Source organism: Podarcis pityusensis (genome assembly GCF_964106645.2).
Source record: "Podarcis pityusensis genome assembly, chromosome: 14".
Lineage (NCBI taxonomy): Eukaryota > Metazoa > Chordata > Lepidosauria > Squamata > Lacertidae > Podarcis > Podarcis pityusensis.
This window is the reverse complement of record NC_138039.1, coordinates 46,218,120-46,236,736: the sequence shown is the minus strand read 5'-3', so window position 1 is coordinate 46,236,736 and position 18,617 is coordinate 46,218,120. Positions and strand designations below refer to the sequence as shown.

Sequence of the window (18,617 nt, the reverse complement as noted above, 5' to 3'; positions counted from 1 at the left end):
GTAGGCAAACTAAGGCCGGGGGCCGGATCCGGCCCAATCGCCTTCTAAATCCGGCCTGCGGTAGGTCTGGAATCTGTGTTTTTACATGAGTAGAATGTGTGCTTTTATTTTATTTTTTTCCAATTTTTTTTATTGGTTCTCACAACATTATAAACAAACAAACACATAAACAAAGATAAATCATAACCTTATTAAAAATTACGCTTATTAACATTGTTAAGTGACTTACTTCCCTTGGTTGAATTTCATTGCATGCCTTTTAACGGTTTTCCAAATCATAGTTCTTAAAATAATTTAACTTAAACATTAACATCCTTAGATCTTCACATTATGAAATTAAACATATTAACTCATCATTTACCTTAAATAAAATCCTAAGCCAATTAAGTATCTGCAAGCTGTTTTCAGTTAGTTTATCTTAACATGTTTAACTAAGTAATCATTAAATTTGATCCAATCTTCCTGATACTCCTCCTCCTTCTGGTCGCGGACTCTTCCGGTTAGGTCGGCTAGCTCCGAAAAATCCATCATCTTCATCTGCCATTCTTCTATCGAATGTGTACTTTTATTTAAAATGTATCTCTGGGTTATTTGTGGGGCATAGGAATTTGTTCATTTTTTTTTCCTTTTCAAAATACAGTGGTGCCTCGCAAGACGAAATTAATCCGTTCCGCGAGTCTCTTCGTCTTGCTGTTTTTTCGTCTTGCGAAGCACGGCTATTAGCGGCTTAGCGGCTGTTAACGGCTTAGCGGCTTAGCAGCTTTAAGAAAAAGGAAACAAACTCGCAAGAACTCGCAAGACGTTTCGTCTTGCGAAGCAAGCCCATAGGGAAATTCGTCTTGCGGAACGACTCAAAAAACGCAAAACCCTTTCATCTAGCGAGTTTCTCGTCTTGCGAGGCGTTCGTCTTGCGGGGCACCACTGTATAGTCCGGCCTGCGTACCTTAGTTTGGGGACCCCTGCTCTAGAGCAGAAGAAAACAAGCTTGCTCCCTCTTCCATGTGACAGCCCTTGAGATATTTGAAGGTGGCTATCATATCATATCTCCTCTCAGTCTCCTCTTTTCCAGGCTAAATACACCCAGCTCCTTCAACTGCTCCTCATACGGCTTGAAGCACTGAAGGGATCCTGGTTCCTTCCAATTCTATGACTCTTACTGGTATGATCTGATGATCGCTCAGTGGCGTGCGGTGAAATTTTCCATAGGGGAACAGTTAGAGACAGAAGCATCAGCTTGAGAGGACGGTCGGGGTGGGGTGGGGTGGTGGTTTGTGGGTGGGGTATCACAACATCCCACAGGTAAGCATCCTACAGGTAAGTATTGTGCCTCCCTACCTAAACCAGGCAGAAGCTTCCCGGGCTTTGGGAAGGCGGAGTCAGGCCCCTGAAAGGATGCTGGATTCAAGCAGAAGTCAAGCATGGCTCTCCCATTCTGACTTCTACCTGCTTCCAGCCCAGTTCTCACACACATCTCTCAATTTTGTCTTTGCCCCACCCATTTGCCTTCTAGCATAGAGCAACCATTGCTAGATCCAGGACCCCAGGGATTAGAAGGGACTCATACAGACTAACCTCCCCTCTAAAAAACACCCCCTCACAACTGCATTGTATTGTCTATTTATTGAAATAACAGCCAAATAAAGCTTTTGATAAAATATTGTTGTACTGTTGTCCATCTGATTCTAGTATGTTTTATATATTAGAGAGAGAGTTTTATCACTTGTTTGCTAACCAGGGCTCCTTGGGGACTGGCAGGATATTGAATAGATGATGAAATAATAATAATAAGAATAAGAAGAAGAAGAAGAAGAAGAAGAAGAAGAAGAAGAAGAAGAAGAAGAAAGTCACATGAAGTACTGGTTATGCAGTTAGGGACTGGCGATTAGCTACGTAGTCCAAGCAAAAGGTACAAACAGAATACGGGAGATCTTGGATCTATTTCTCTTTCAGTGTAGGAAAAGACTTGCTGGATAGAACCAAAGTCCATATGTAGTCCAACCAGTCACCAAATAGATGCCTTTGAGAAGCCCTCTGTCTTAGGTGGCTTCCCTGCAGGGAGAGAAGGGTTGCCTTGCCTAAGTGTTAAGAGTTAGGGAGGTTTTTTTGATCTCTCAGCAAAAGGATGGTTGGGTGGTTTTGCGGCGTAGCTCTCTCTTGGGAAATGAGCGTGGCATAAGTAGTACATGGGTTATCTCACAGGAACAAATTTGACTCTGGATGCTTCCCTTTCCTAATCTTTTGTAACTAGAACTCTGCCCGCCTGCCCTACCCGCAAGACTGATGTTTCCTTCTGGAGAGACTTGGTAAGGAAAACAGGTGACAAGACTTAATCTTTCCAAATCTTTCTTCTTTTTCCTGACCTACAGATCACGGCTGGCACCGTGACTAATTATTATAAATGTTTTGTATTGTGCTCAGTTATTGTTTGTGTGGAGTTTGTATACACACATAAAACTCAATAAAATATAATTTACGAACAAAGATAACGAAGGCATTTATGATCCCATTATGAGGGCTATAATAATTGCATTAAGAGTTATGAATCTTGTTTAGTGGAGCTGCCACAAACATTCATTACGTTATTACAGGCATGTCCAACAGGTTGACCACGATATACTGGTTGGTTGTGGGGTGTCCTTTGTGATCTCCACCCAAGAGGGCGAAAAGCCTGCCCCCCAAAAAAGCTCAATAACTCTGGCTCCCTAAAAAAAGCTGAACAACTCTGGGTAGATCACTGCCAGTTGTTTTTTTTATATACTGTGAGTAGATCGCAGTCTCTTGGGAGCTGGAATAAAGCATAATGAGTCTTTAAAATCTTATACTAATTTGCAACTTGATGCTAGACAAAGTTTGCTCCTTATATTTCTATCATGCCCAATTCAGCAGGTTTCTTCTGTTTCAACTTTTAAACGCCTGCTGAATTTTTTTCTATCCTACCAGGCCTATTCAGGCAATTCATAACACGTCTTTCCAAAATGGTTAATTGATGTCTGATTTAAATAGTTTTATATGGTTTTTTACTGTATGGTTTTATGTACTAGTAAACTTTTGATATATTTTCGTAGAATCATAGAACTATAGAGTTCGAAGGGACCCCCAGGCTTATCAAGTCCAACCTCCTGCAACGCGGGAATGTCAACTACAGCATCCCTGACAGATGGCCATCCAACCTCTGCTTAAAAACCTCCAAGGAAGGAGAGTCTACCACCTTCTGAGGGAGTCCGTTCCACTGTTGAACAGCTCAGTTCTTCGTGAAGTTTCGTCAGAATCTCCTTTCTTGTAAATTGAATCCATTGTTTCGGGTCCTAGCCTCCAGAGCTTGCTCCATCTTCCATGTAGCAGCCTTTTAGATATTTAGATATTTGAAGATGGTTATCTCCTCTCAGTCTCCTTTTTTTCCAGGCTAAACATACCCAGCTACCTCAGTCTTGGTTTCCAGACCCTTGATTATCTTGGTTGCCCTCCTCTGGACATTTTCCAGCTTGTCAATATCCTTCTTAAATTGTGGTGCCTATAACTGATTTATGAAATTGTGGTTTATAAATATTTTAATGAATAAATATGTTACTTTTTTCTTAGTTTAAATACTTAGTTTAAAGTATTTCTTAAATGCTGCTCATTTAAAAGTTTTAAGGTGGTGTACCAAAGTATTACCAAAACTATTCACAATCATATAAGCGGAATAGAGAAAACAGCAACGAATAACTTTAATCATAAGAAACAAGAGGCAGGCTAAAAAAGAGCAGAGTAAAGGCTGTTCCAACTAAAATGTCATCTAAAAATGCCTGGGCAAACAGGAAAGTCAACCAGGATTTTAAAAGACTGTGTTGGTGGCACCAGATGCATCTCTTGCAGGAGGGCATTCTGAAAAAGTTTTATTCTCACAATACCCCTGTGAGGTAGGTTAGGCTGAGAGGCAATGACTGGCCAGAGTCTTGTTACAAATTAATGGTTTACTGAATGGGGTTTTTCATTAGGGTTTCCCAAGTTGTCTAACCACTATGCCAGTCTAGGTTGGGTTTGATTGCAGAGAAGTGAAGTGTAGGTATCTGACAACGCAGACCAGAGAGGAAATTCTGAACATTGTTTTCTACTATGAAGTTTTTTTACTTCTGCAATTATGTTTTTGTAGTTTTGAAAGCAGGTAAGTAGTACATACAATCAGGAGAGAATATATGTTAAGTCAAGTCCCATTGCAGAAGCAGTGGATACAACTGGAATACCTGGCTTCACCCCAGATTTGTGGCTGGGGCAAAAAAGACATCTACTTACACCTTTGGTGGGAATGCCTGTGCAGGAGTTTTGATCAAAGGTATGTCATGAATTTTAATATAATTAGAGGCCCTGTTATGATTCTATTTACCCTCTTTGAGGTGGTAAACATGAATATCAAATGTACAGGCTTTTTAAAAATTTCTGTTGGCTGTACCGCAGCCAAACTCTCCATCACACAGAAAGGGGAAGCATCACATATGAAGCATATGGGATATGGAACATTGCTATTTCTAATAAGCACGACTGAAATGTTTTGAAAGGTACAGAAAGACCCAGAGACTTTTTAGTGGAACTTTATTCCATATGTAAAGACTTGCAGTGGCAACAACATCATGCAAAATCTGGAATCCCTGGCAGTGCTTCTGGAATAACATCTTTTACTGTTAATTTCAGGTACATCAATATGAATGGTATAAATCTTCACTTATTTATGGGCATCTGGAATACCCTATGATTTTTCTGATTTTGGTATTCACCATTGTTGTAGTAGTTTTGTTATTTTAAATTCTTAATACGTTTTTACTTATAATAAAAAAGATGGCGTGGACACAAAGAGCTTAGAGGAAGCTGTCTGAGGCTGAACTCTCATGTGTGATGCCATCACCAAGAAGAGAGTTACTCTGAGCATGTGTTGGGTACTTTGCTTTACTAATGAGTAGCAAAAGCCAGTCCTCCAAAAGCGAGGATTAGAGAAAACAGCACTTCCCAGGTCAGATGTTTCCAGGTCACTGATTTCTCAGTGGACCTGTGCGTTAGTATTGCTTTTTAAAGACATTAATTGCTGTCAAGCCACAAAATGCATTCCCTCACAGTCCACACAGCATATGCTTACTGCTTTTCCTTGTTGTCTTTTTGATTCATACTTTGTGCCCTGTATTTATCTACAGTGGACTGCTTGTTTTGTTCTTTTAAAAAAAGGAAGAGTCATTTAATAGCAGTTAGCAATTGACCCTCAAAGTGTGTGTTTGTTGGGAAGGGCAATCACATGAACTTAGTCAGACAACCTGATGACTATGAATGTTTTGCTCCATGCAGTCTTGCAAGAAAATTTAAGGGTTTTTTTAGCAGCCCTAGAATACCCTCTCTCCCGACAGACTTGCCTGGTTTCCTATGTTGCAGACTTTTCAGCACCAGAGAAAGACCATTTTTATTTATAAAGTTTCCTGCATCTAGAATTTGGCACTATTCTCCTATGCTGGATTAAGGCTGGTTCTCTGCTCATTTTATGTTGTTTCTGTGCTAGTTTTTACAAGGACATTGACTTGCTTTTCTGCTGATTTCAGTTTTATTTTTATGTATTAATGTGCTTGGAGTATGCATTTGTGATGTGGCTTAATTGTGCTTTTATACAGTGTTGTAAACTGCTCAGATGACTGTGCTGAATGAGCAGTATAAAAATAAGTGGTGTGCCTGTCTACTGAGAAGTTAATGCCACTGGGTCTCATTCCAAAAAGCCTAACTTCACATATATGTTGGAAAAGATGAGTCTCAAAATCTAACCGTTGGTAACAAAGGCATTGCTTGGAATGAGGTGAAGTTTTGTATGCCATTCTTCAATGTTTATGCTTGTTATCATTTTCTCTTCAGTTTTGATTCAGTTATTTAATCAGGACAATTTTTTTGAATTGCTCTACACGATGGGTATAGATTTTTCTTGGTACTTACTGACATTATTATGGAAATGTGGCATACAAATAAAACATGATGTGAAAGGGCTTCTCCACACAGTACATAGTTACATACCTTGTAGAATTTGCTACAATATGTTGTGGCGGTTGCCCACTTCTGTAGATTTAGACCAGTGATGACCAAACTTGGTCCTCCAGCTGTTTTTGGGACTACAACTCCCATCATCCCAGTGGTCAGGGATGATGGGAATTGTAGTCCCAAAGCAGCTGGAGGGCCAAGTTTGGCCATCACTGATTTAGACAAATCCATAGAAGATGCAGGTGCCCATAGCAGACAGCCTGTGAATGTTATTGTGGAGCAATACATCCAATAGATGTTTATTGTCGGTGGGATTTTATTTTACTGAAATGGATGTCAGGTGTTTTATGGGGAGCAATTCACATGTGGCATCTAACACAAATCAACAAGATGCTGAAGAGATAGTATGGCATACATTTTCCAGGATGAAATTACAGTGAACCAGGCAGAAGGCCTTTTTCGGTGGCCACACCTTGTACTGTGACCTCCCTGCAAGATGCCCAAGAGTTAAAACAACTACAAATTTTTTCCCCGATGTCTGAAGGCAGCCCTGTTTGGGGAAGCTTGCACTGTTTGATGCCGTATTTTGTTGGAAGCCGCCCAAAGAAGCTGGGGCAATCTAGTCAGATGCGCGGGGTAAGAGAAATTAATTGTTATTCTTCTCTAGGAAACTCTTGCTACAAACCGCGCGCCACTTGCCCCCAAGCCCCTTTTGCCACACCCAAGATGGAGGCGCCCAACCACTCCCTTTCTGAAAGCGAGCAAAGCGAGGAAGGAAACCTCTCCCGCTCAGAAAATGGCCGCCGCACTGGAGACTCCCTTTTATTGTTCACGCGCGTGGCCACACTCAATATGGCCGTCACCACCAGCCTCTTCTCTCCTCAGAAAAGCGTCAGCGCGCCGGCCTTAAAAAAAAAAGGGGGGGGGGAGAAAAGAGGGGCGGGGCTTGTCGCCGCTCTTCCCCACCCCGCTCTTTCTGGCCCGGCCCGCGACGCCGGCGACGTCACGCGACGCGGGGTTGCGCCCCGCCGCTGGCTGCGTGCGTGCGTGCGTGCGTGCGTCGAGGTGACGGAGCGGGCCGGACGCGTCCCTTTGTTGGCTCAGCGGCGCCTGTGAGGAGAAGCAGCAGCAGCAGCAGCGGGCAGAGGCAGCAGCGGCGGGTGTTTGTTATCGGTCCGCCGAAGGGAGGCGGCCAGGCCGGAGACTTCGAGTCCGCCCGTGCCCCCGGCGGCCCGCTGGGGCCGGCCCCGCTCCGCGCCGTCTCTCCGCGCCGCTCCAGCCGCCGCCGCCGCCGCCTCAGCCGCCGCCATGGACTCGGACGAAGGCTACAACTACGAGTTCGACGAGGACGAGGAGTGCAGCGAGGACAGCGGCGCCGAGGAGGATGAGGACGAGCCCGACGACGAGGACGAGCCCGACGACGACAACCTGGACCTGGGCGAGGTGGAGCTGGTGGAGCCCGGGCTGGGCGTGGGCGGCGAGCGCGACGGGCTGCTGTGCGGCGAGACGGGAGGCCTGGGCCCCGGCGGCGGGAGCGGCGGAGGCCTGGGCAGCAGCGGCCTGGGCGGGCCGGGCCCCGGCGGAGGGCTGGGCCACGAGCAGGAGGAGGATTACCGCTACGAGGTCCTGACGGCCGAGCAGATCCTGCAGCACATGGTGGAGTGCATCCGAGAGGTCAACGAGGTCATCCAGGTGCGCGCGCGGGGCCCGGCCGGCTCGAGGGGGCCCCCGGCTTGGCTTGCACGCGGCGGGTGGCGGAGGAGGAGGAGAGGAGCGGAGCAGCCGCGGCTGGAGGAAGCTCGGGGGGGGGGAGAGGGAAGGGGTGGGCGCTGCTCGTGCAGGAATGCGGGCCGTGGAGGGCCAGGAGGATCGGCCGCGGCCTGCTCCAGCCACGCCTTCGCACAAGCGCTTCGCCCAGCCAGCGAGCTGCTTGGGAGGCCCTTGCTTTTCCTCCCCCGTCCTCCCTCTCGAAGCTCTTATTTCTGCCTCTTGGCAGGGGCGATGCGGAGGGGGGAGCAGGATGAATGAAGAGCAATGGCTCGGGGTGCCGTTGTCTTGTTGCGATGGGGGGAAGGAAGGGGGTATGTGCTCAAGCGGGTGTTGCCGGCTGTGTTAGTGTGTGTGCGCTCAGGGTTTTCAGTGAACCCGGCGTGGCAGCCGAATGGGCCTTGCTGCGTTAGAAACAGCGGCTTTGTGGAACTTTAAACCAATAAACAAAATATCCTACGCTTATACGAGCTGGAGTTCCCTGATGCATAAAGCATTGTTCCCAGTTGGAAGAAAGAGAGGCGGATATATACACACACTCTTACTTGTAAGCAGTGGAGGGTGACTAATAGCCATGAAATGCATGTGTATGCATAGCCTGTGACAATTCTCTGTGGGCCTTAAATGTGTATATGCCATCCCTATTATCAGAAATAATCGATGTTAACACAGTTATCTTAGACTTTTTAAAGAACTGTAGCCTGTAGTCAGCCAGGAAACCATTGTCCAGAAGGTTGTACCCCTAGCCATCTTTTTAAAAGCTTCTGGACTGTGAACTTGGGGATTGCACCCAGGCCCAAGAATTGAGCCCCAACAATCCTTTGTAGAGTGCGTCTTCTGGATTGTGCTGTGCAGCTTTTCAGTATTGCAAAATAAAAGCAACAAAATAAAAGCAATAAAAGGCAGGGCTCAAGAATGTGTGTGTGTGGAGTGGTGTGGGTCTGGAGTTTTTAGGTAGTGTTGTGGCCTTGTGAGCTGTATAGTGTCGATATTCTTTAGTCTGCACCCACATGTTTAGAAACACTCGTTCATGTTGCACTTTTTGCAGGTTCCACAGATACTAGAACTTTATCAGAACTAGGGTTAATCATACTTCAAGTAGTTCCATTGAAATTGATGGACACAACTACTGGTAGCTTCAGTACATTAATTTCAGTGGGTTTGTGCTGAATAGTTGCCAGGTCTGCTAGAAGGGGGATGAGCCTTCCAAATGCCAAGGGGTCTCATCTGTCTGACATAATGCTTTTTGGCTACAGTAAAATATGAGTTTGGGGACATGGAGATGCCGTTATATTTTAGGGTGGTGTGTGTTAAAATTCCACTTCGTGCAAAATTAATTGTGTATTGATTTTTGTGAACAATTTTATTCCTAATAATGGTCATGAAGCTAGATGGTGATTAAATCTTTTTAGTTCTAACCAATCATTCATATTAGGCATCCTTACATGTTGCTATCTTGAAGACTGCTGGTTCTTCTGGTAGAACTAGGAAAATCTCATGCTTTTATATGAGTATTTTACTGTGCCTTTCAGTCCTCAAGATGACATACAATTGCCTAGGGTGTGTGACCCCGCCCCCCTTACACAGACAATAACTATTAAGGTAGGCAGGCAGGCAGTATTCTGTTAGCATCTTCACCATCGTGAACTTACAACCATATTTAATGGTTTGCCTTTAGATAATATACCAGAATTAAACATAAGTGCTCCCCTACACATACTGATCTTGCTGAAAAGTCATTGATTCCTGCAAAATATCATTTGACTTAATCAGGAAAGTTAATGACAGATTAACATGATTCAGGAGCACTCTGTCTTAGGTACTAAAGAAGGTGTTAAGCTATGGAAGTTTTGATTCTAATTTTGTTTGGTTCAAGTTGCTTTTCTTGTTTGGCAACCATGTTACTTCTGGTTAGTAGGAATAATTGTCCTCCCTTGTCTCACAGGTTAGTTGCCATAGCAGGGGGTAGGCAATCAGTGGCTTACATAAAACTCTTTGAAAACTTCTTCCTTAAGCAGCTCCTTTGTTTGGATCAACTAGGAGAGGAAGTTACTTTGATGATAAAAGTACAGGCATCCTTACTTTGCATGGTGTTCACATGGTTGCTGAACTTGGATATAACATAGAAGATAAGTTCCATGGTGCCCTGACTGATTTTGGCCCCATCTGTACCATACATTTAAAGCAGTATCACTTTAGAGGTTCATCACTTCCCCTAAGAATCCTGGGAAGTGTCTTTTGTTAAGAGTGCTGAGAGTTGTTATTCCACAGCACAGTATTCCCCTCACAGAGCTTTAGTTCTCGCAAGAGTCAGTCCCTCTTCCCAGGTAGCTCTGTGAGGTGAATGTTGGTCTCCCAACAGCTTCTCAGCACTTTAACAAATGACATTTCCCAGCATTCTTTGTGTGAATCCATTACTCTTTAATGTGATATACCTTAAAGAATACCTTAAATGTATAGTGCAGATGGGACCTTTGTTTTACTGCATGTGTGTGTTGTAACCATTTTCTAGCAAATACTTTGCCAAATCAAAATCTCCCTCCTGTCCTTTGAGCGGAAAAGAGATGTAGTACTGGTATATCTGGCAGGTGGAAAAAGCAGTAGGAGAGGGGGGCAGCATTCTAACATTTATTTTAACTGTGATGAGACAGCAGAGAAGCTAGGATTGGAAAATGCATTCAGATGATGCAGAGAGGCTCTTACTGCCATTCTTCTACATTTAGATATCACAGTGATTTGGCCCTAAACATGACTAAAGAGAAGGGGCAGTGCTTTTTTTCATGGGGAGGATGCAGGGGTACGCATACCCCTAAACATTTTATTAATCTAAGTTTGGCCTCATTGAAGGGCAGTATTTCAGTATGAGTAGGAAAATGAGAGTACTCCTAAGCATTTTTTTAAAGGAAAAAAGCATTGAGAACGGGTAGCCATGAACCTATTTGGGGTCCTAGAGGGGGTCATTGTGGCCAGAGATTGCTCTCCTATTTCCAACCAAAGACCTGCATGTCAGTTTTATATTGGGCGTAAAACTCTCAGCTTCCAGCCCTAAATCTATAGAGTTAAACTGAAAGCAAACTGAACCCAAACTTTTTTAAGGGCCTTCACTGATGTGGTGAGAAGAATGTGAGAGGTAGTGTACTTTGCCCTGTAGATTGCAGCTGCTGTGTCATTATCTGTTCTTCTTACCCACCCTGTTTGCAGCCTGACAGTTTGCACTTTAAATACAACAAAGTTTTGCATAACAGGGAGGGCTGCAATAGATTCTGACTTCACAGCAAGTAGGAAAATACTTGTGAAGTAACTTGTAGCACAATTTGTGTACTTTTGTCATTCGAAGTCATGTTGGCTACTTCACATTAGTAGTGAAACTCTTGCTTTTGGGGAACCTTCAGCCTTAAGGTTTAGTCCTTTGGTGATTTTTTTTTTTAGGCAAGATGAAAAATGGCTGCAGTTTGATTTCAAATTGCAAGGGTTGGGTGGTTGTTATTGCAGAGTGAGCAACAGTGGGTTGCTTCAATTCTGTTCAAGTAGACCCTGATCTTAAGCTTATCTCTTCTTAATCTGTAGTGTGAGATATGTAAGAAGTGTGTATCTTGGTATATTTGTGTCTGACACTTCAAGGTCAAACATAAGATTGGAGTTTTATTCAGGGAGCAAATGTGCTTGGTCAACTGGATCTCCAGTCCCAGCCTGCTGCTGTTGGGTTATATGATCAGCTTCCCAGCTCTTGCTCCTCAGGTCTTCAGTTTTTGTGAGGCTGAGCTAGTACATGCTTTTTACTTGCTTAACCACTTCTACCTTGTGATATATTGAAGTTGTCTTCAATATATTACCCAGCAAACAGAAACTTTAGAATGAATGCCTTCTGGGTTGTTGGTTTTGTGTGTGTGACAGACACAGGAATGACTTACCACTCTGTAATGATGGAATGAGGTGGGGTTACTTACTCAGTCTTAAAATCTGCATCAAAAGTCTATAATGAGCAGGAGGGAGCAGTTCAGCTAACTTATATAACATCACATGTTCATGTTTACATACTACTTTTGCAAGCATGCTGAATGCTAAGTTATTATTAGTTATTTTGCTGAATTCTTATCCAGGCACCATGGTTCTCAAATGTGAGTTATTTATTGAAAAGTCCTGAAATGGGCTTTGGAAATTATCAGAACACTATTGCATTACTACTTGTGTTTCTGAATCTGAAGTGCTTGAGTCCACTTAACACAAGATATTTTAGTTTTTGGAAAACATACCAGAATACAGAATACCAAGCTAGTGTCAGACAGAAGTAAATGCATGTGTTGGTATTTGTTCTTACGCAAGTGAAAACTAATCCTTTCCTAATTGTTCATTGCTTGTATTTTAAAGGTTAAGTGCACAGACCTAACATTCCTTGAAAATTGAAGCCATTAAACATTATTTCCCTTAGGCTTTGAGCAGAGGGTTAGAGAAGAGAGGGGAAGTTGAACATTAAATGCATTAAATGACTTACCAGTTACCACATAAAATGCTACTTGGTACATTGTGAAATAATAAAATTAACACATTTTGATTCTGACAATAATCAGGTATATTTTTGATACGAGAGATGGAACTACAAGCTGCTACAGTCTAAAGTAACTAAGCATATCCCCATGACCATGAAGAAATAAATTCATTTTTTTAGAGACAACTCAAATGAATGAATACAAGTAGGCTTCTGAATAGCTTCTTGCCTAGTGATAAGAAATGCACACAAGCTCTTCTAATAGAAAAATTTGATCTGTTTTGCTTTTACTTTGGGACTAGTGATGTTGTATAAAATTGTTATGTTGACATTCAGGCTTGCAACTTGCTTGCAATACTTCCCTATAAAGTAGCTAGTACTGTTTCTCTGTTCATTCTCATTGGATTGTTTTTCTTCACTTTTTCCATATGGGACTTTGCATGGAAGAAGAGAATACTATTGAAACTTCTTAAGCTTTTGAGTGTTATGCCTCAATATGTGTAGTAGGATAGGAGTTTTTGCACATAGATACATGTTTGCATTAGTGAGAACTCACACAGATACCTGTTGGACACATGCTCTGGCTTACTCCAGAAGGGAGGGAAGAGGATTGACAAACACCCAGACTTGGTCCAAGAACAGTTCTGGAGCTGCTGCTTCGCCAACATCTCCTTGTTTTCTCCCTTTTATGGGCAGCCCTGCAAACAGAGTCCAGATTCTGTTGTGTTCTCTGCCTCCTTACTTGTGAGGAAACTGTATTTGTGGCCCCTGGCTTGAGGAATATTTTGTTCCCTTTGTCCTGAGGTCAGCTGCTAGGAAGACACAGCTACCCATGGCCTCTGTAACAACACTGCTGCTTGTTTCTTTTCTGATTTCTCTTCTCCCCCAAATTTCCTTCACCCTCTTCACTCACTTTAGACTCCATTCTTGTCCAGTGGGCTTGTGCCACAAATTGAAGTAACAGAATCCATGTGTTTAGCTATCTTCTCATATTGTATCTGGAACCAATGGGTTATGGCAGTGGTTTTCAACCAGTGTGCCATGGCACCCTGGGGTGCCTTGAATTACGGTCATGGGTGCCGGAGACAATACTAGCCTCTGACCTTCTCGCTCGCCTTCCCTTCCTCCCCTGATGCCCTCTTGCATCTCTGCCTCCCAAAGGTTTGTGCAGCTGTTTGATGCAGCAGCCTTGGCTACTAGCTCCCCAAGCAAATGGTGCTTCTGGGGCTGGCCAGGGGTTACTTTCCAGGTTCCTGTGGAACAGTGTGAGGAGGCACCTCTCTTTGGGGCAGGGGGGCAGTAACAGTGGCTGCCCAAAGGACTTCCATGAAGAGAGGAGAGGAGGCAGAGGGAACAGTCCTTAAGGGAGCATGAGGAGCTACCGGCTCTGCAGGCAGGGGGTGACATAACTGGGCTCCTGATCCCCACAGGGGTGCTGCAGAAAGAATGTACAGTCATCCCTCTGGTTGTGTTTGCTTCATGTGTATACTTCCAGGTTTTGACGCGTGCGCAGAAGCGATCTGCGCACTTCGCACATGTGCAGAAGCGCACGTGCAGTAGCAGCACTCTACTTACGGACTTTTCGGGCTGCAAGCGGCACCCCAAAACGGATCACATTCGTAAGTAGAGGTACCACTGTAGTTGGTCAAGGGAGTTGTCGACCCAAAAAGATTGAAAACCTCTGGGTTATGACACACTAGCATGCTTTGGAAGTGTTATTACATCATGTGATAAATATGATTCTTAAGACTCAAGGAAAGTCAGCATGAAGGAAAAATCGGAATTAGCTCAGAAAAAAAGATAAATGTGAGGCCTAGTTCTCACATACAGCTTAACCAGTAGTTAGCCTATCTGGATGTACCACACCGGAGTGCAAAATGATGTTCTTGTGACCCTACACACAGCACGCTATATCAGAGAAGGCCCTGACTCCTAATTTTCTATGGGGAAGGAATTTTTATTTGATATGGAGGAACATTCATTGATGTGACCCCCAGCATGCACTCAGCCCATGTATTGCTGGATCAAGCCAAAAACCAGTCATGTCCAGCAATTTGTTCTCACAGTTGACAACCTGATGTGTCTTACATCATCATCATCATCATCATCATTATTATTATTATTATTACTACAATTTATACACCGCCCTATACCCGGAGGTCTCAGGGCGGTTCACAATAAGACTGAACGCAGGACTTGAGGAGTGCAGCGGTGCTGGTCCCACTTATAATGCCCAGCAGCTGGTATTCAGGAGCATATGGCCTCCAACAGTCGAGTTAGAGCATATAACCACATGGTTAGGAGTCCCTGACAGCCCCATGCTCCTTGAATTTGTCTACTCCTCTTTTAAAGCCTGTCCAAACTGGTGGCCATCACTGCTTTTTGAGGGGACAAATTCCATAATTTATGCTGTGTGTGAATGAATACTTCTTTTTTTCCTGTCCTGAATCTTCCAACATGCAGCTTCATTGGATGGAGTGCCTCAGGTTCTAGTGATACGAGAGAGGGAGGCAAACCTATCTGTGCACTTTTCTTGCACCATCCAATATTTCATACAACTCTGTTGTGTCTCATTATTCACCTTTTCCCCAGTTAAAAAGCCCCAAATAGTGTAATATTTCTTTAGCTGGTAACATTTCCTCAGGTGGTTCTCAACATATTTAAAAAGCTTCTTTGTAAGTCTTTTTTCAAAACGTCTTTAAAAACTACTAGAGAGTTCAGCTGCAGCAAGGTCATCCAGCTTCCTTGACAGGAAGCTTACTAGTCTTGTTGCTTAAACCACCATGTGATTCATATGCATACTTTGAGGAATACTGTTCAATTTAAGATCAACAAAGGCTGAAAAGTGCCAAGAATGGACCAAACGAAAAGCCGCACCATACAAAAAGCTGCATATGCACCCATGATATGAAAGAAAAGCCTAAAGTTATATCATCCCACTTCTCACCTCAAGATCAAAACAAGAGAAAAATACAAATGATCAGTGCCAAATTTACTATTTTACTATTCCTGTTGTCAACAGCCCTTAATTTTCCTGCACCAACCTGTTTTCACCTTTCTGTGTGCCTGTGGTGCTATTGATGACATCGGCTAATCTTGTTGATTTACATCTGATGGGAAATGACTCTTGATTCCAATTCCAAGGAACAGAATGTAGAGGTGTTCTTTGTGTCTCCCCAGCAGTTGTGAGAACTCCCTTCCCCTACAGGTCTATAAAATTCTGAATTCATATCCTTTTCTGTACAAGCTGGGGGATAACACAAAATGGATATGTGTTATAAATTATTTTAGTTCTAATTCTTACCTTTGGTAAGCTCTTGAAAATGGATTGGACTGAAATTGAGCTCAAATTTCATTGTTCCTTGGACTCCCACTTTATTTGGACTTCCAGGGAATGGTCCAAAAATACTTACAGGTGTGTCATACTGGAAGATGAAGCTTGTTGGATGTGGCCACACTGCCCTAGTAGTTGTTGATGGAAGCAGAATTGGAGGAAAATTGAATTGGCTTAAAAGTTGGGCATTGCCTTTACCCAACGTGAAAGGACATGAGTTTGAAGAATTGGAGGAAAATTGAATAGTTTAAAAGTTGGGCATTGCCTTTACCCAACGTGAAAGCACATGAGTTTGAAGAATTGGAGGAAAATTGAATAGTTTAAAAGTTGGGCATTGCCTTTACCCAACGTGAAAGCACATGAGTTTGAAGAATAAGAGTGGATTGGCAAGTGTTCATATATGTGAAACTGTTTTATTGAAGGATCATGATCAGGTGTAATGCTTTTTGTTTCTAAGGTAAGAAGCAATAGCACAAAATTTCAATAAAGAAATTTAGGTTGAATGTTAGAAAGGACTCCCTAGTAGTGATGATGATGATAATAATATAGCACGGAAAAGATGTCCAGGGATGTTTTGGGATCACTTGCCATTGGCTTGTAAGCAAGCTTTGACACTCTATTTTCATGCATTTGTTGATTTTATTGTAGCAGTGCTTTGAGTGCTTTTAAGAGAGAAGCAACTCTTTAATATTAACAATAAATAGAAAGGTTTATATCAGGCTTCCTCAACCTCTGCCCTCTAGATGTTTTGAGACTACAATCCCCATCATCCCTGACCACTGGTCCTGCTAGCTAGGGATCATGGGAGTTGTAGGCCAAAAAAACATCTGGAGGACTGAGGTTGAGGAAGCCTGGTTTATATTCTTTTTGCCACTGGGTAATGGAGGCAGTTGTGGAAATAGCAGCACTGCAGGCCCTCATTGGCCAACCAGAATTTGACTCTTTTACTTCTCTGTTTTTCGAAAGCAGATGAATAGCTACCACTTGTGACAGTGGTAGGAAAACCAAGCCTTTTGATTCTGGGTTTGGTGGACTGTGCTCGTGTAATGTAGTACTGTAGCTAGATTTGTTGGAGAGACCCTGCCTTAAATTCCTGCTTGGCCACAAAGCCTCCTGAGGAGCCTTGAGCTGGTCTCAGCTGAATCTACCTCACAGGGTGGCTTTGAGGATAAAGAGAGGGGGGTGTATTCTGCTCTGAGCTCTTCAGAGAAAGGGAAGGATTATAATACAATAGCGGAGCAATCTCCAGCTCTGTAATTGCATCTAGCATTAATTTTGTTTGCAAAACTTCATATATTATCACCGATGTACAAAAAAAAGGCCTAGGCTGTCTGTCATTTAAAATGATGCACACTGAAACCATTGGTACTGAAGAAATGTGAGGCTTTTATAGTCTCTGTTTGAAACCTGGCAAAGTAATTTCATACTTGGAGTATTTTGAAATGTTTCTGAGCCTCTGTGGCTGTAAAATAGATTTGTTTGAAATATTGCTGATATTTCAGCCCTGTGCTAATTGTGGCAGCCATTCCAGAAATGAAGACCATTACTTGAAGCTGTCACTTTCAATGCTTAAGTGACTTGCAGATCCTTGATATATTTTTAACTTCAGGAGGGTTGCCTACTGGAATAGGACAGCTGTTTATTTTGCCACTAGCAGTCTTTGGGCAACAAGAGCACACATGTAATCACCCTAGCCCAGACCTAAGTAGAAAGAGGGTGTTATGTAACATGTTGCTCTCCGAGGGTTTAGAATAAGCTGGCTTGAGTTATGTGGGTTTTGTTTTTGTTTTTAGGCTGCAAATATTTTTTAAAACATGCATAACATGAATAACTCTTGGGGGCCAACAGATCATATTGCTGTGTTTTGAGAATACCTGTGATAATTATTCTGACTTTCCTCTAGATTTTTTTTTGGTAGAAATTCAGTAGACTTTCTGCAGTGAAAATTGTATAACATAAACCCAATTGAGAAGACTCCCTCTTAAAAGGGTGGCATGTTGCACTTAGTGACCACTTGATACTAATCTATTCCTATAAAATCTTGATTACAGTGCTGTCTAAATTATTCAGTTGTATTGTATGGGCATTTAACATCTGTCAAATCTGTGAGGACACGTTACACCACCACAGTAAGTGTAGGTGCACTTACACATGGGTACTATGTAAATTTGACATTTGCAGAAAATGCCCAAGAGACTTGGCATGGCCTTTACTAGGATACGAAAAGCTTTTTTTTTTTATTAAAAAAAAAAAGGCAACAAGCCCTGGTAAAAGCTAGTTTTTCCTGGAATAATGTATTAATTAAGCCTTTTAGCAGTACTGTTTAATCAAATGCATATTGTGCTGCTGTGGATTGTTCCATATTGAATATTTAACATAGGAAAATCACCTTATACAAGTCAGACTCCTGGACCACCATGTAGTTACTATTGCCTGTACTAACACCAGTCTTTCTCAGTTTTCAATATGCCAGAGATTGAACCTGGGAACCTCTGCATGCAAAACATGTTCTCTACCATTGGACTACAGCCCTTCCCTTAAGGACATCTAACTGTTTAGAAGCTTAGTTTTTGAAAAATGTCTGAAATTTTAGCATGAAACTCAAATATCTGGCCACCATAGTGTTTTTGCAGTCTCCTTCAAAATATACTGGCAGATGCCTAACAGAAGACATTAATATCCTTGATATCTCTTTTCCACTTTTTCAAATGTGTTTCCTTTTCACTCACATTTTCCTTTGCCATATATCTTAAGAGACCCTTCCTACATGATGGCTTTCACTTGGGCAAATTTTAATATGCCAGGATACTCTGTTTTGTATGAAATGACACAGATGTAAAGCGTGTCACTAAAATATATGCAAACAGAGGTGTGACCTTTTTCCATTCACTGTTCACATTTATTTTAAATGCAAAAATAGAGAATTAGATATGTGGACACGTACTGTACACCATGTCAGGTCAGCAGGCAACGAAATGCAACACTTTCCTTAAAAGCAATATTTCATCCTCCCACTCTCTTCCTTCTTCCCAAACAGATTGCCAAAAC

At 42.7% G+C, this 18,617-nt stretch overlaps 1 protein-coding gene across 1 annotated transcript in view; it reads left to right on the top strand.

The window, feature by feature from the left end:
• Positions 1–7,042: 7,042 nt before the first annotated feature.
• ARIH1 (ariadne RBR E3 ubiquitin protein ligase 1) overlaps positions 7,043–18,617 on the top strand; it is a 50,620-nt gene continuing 39,045 nt past the window's right edge. The window contains exon 1 of the mRNA XM_080980408.1: positions 7,043–7,674. Within this exon, the coding sequence (XP_080836534.1) occupies positions 7,291–7,674 (384 nt within the window). The 5' untranslated portion in view covers positions 7,043–7,290. The remainder of the gene's footprint in view (positions 7,675–18,617) is intronic.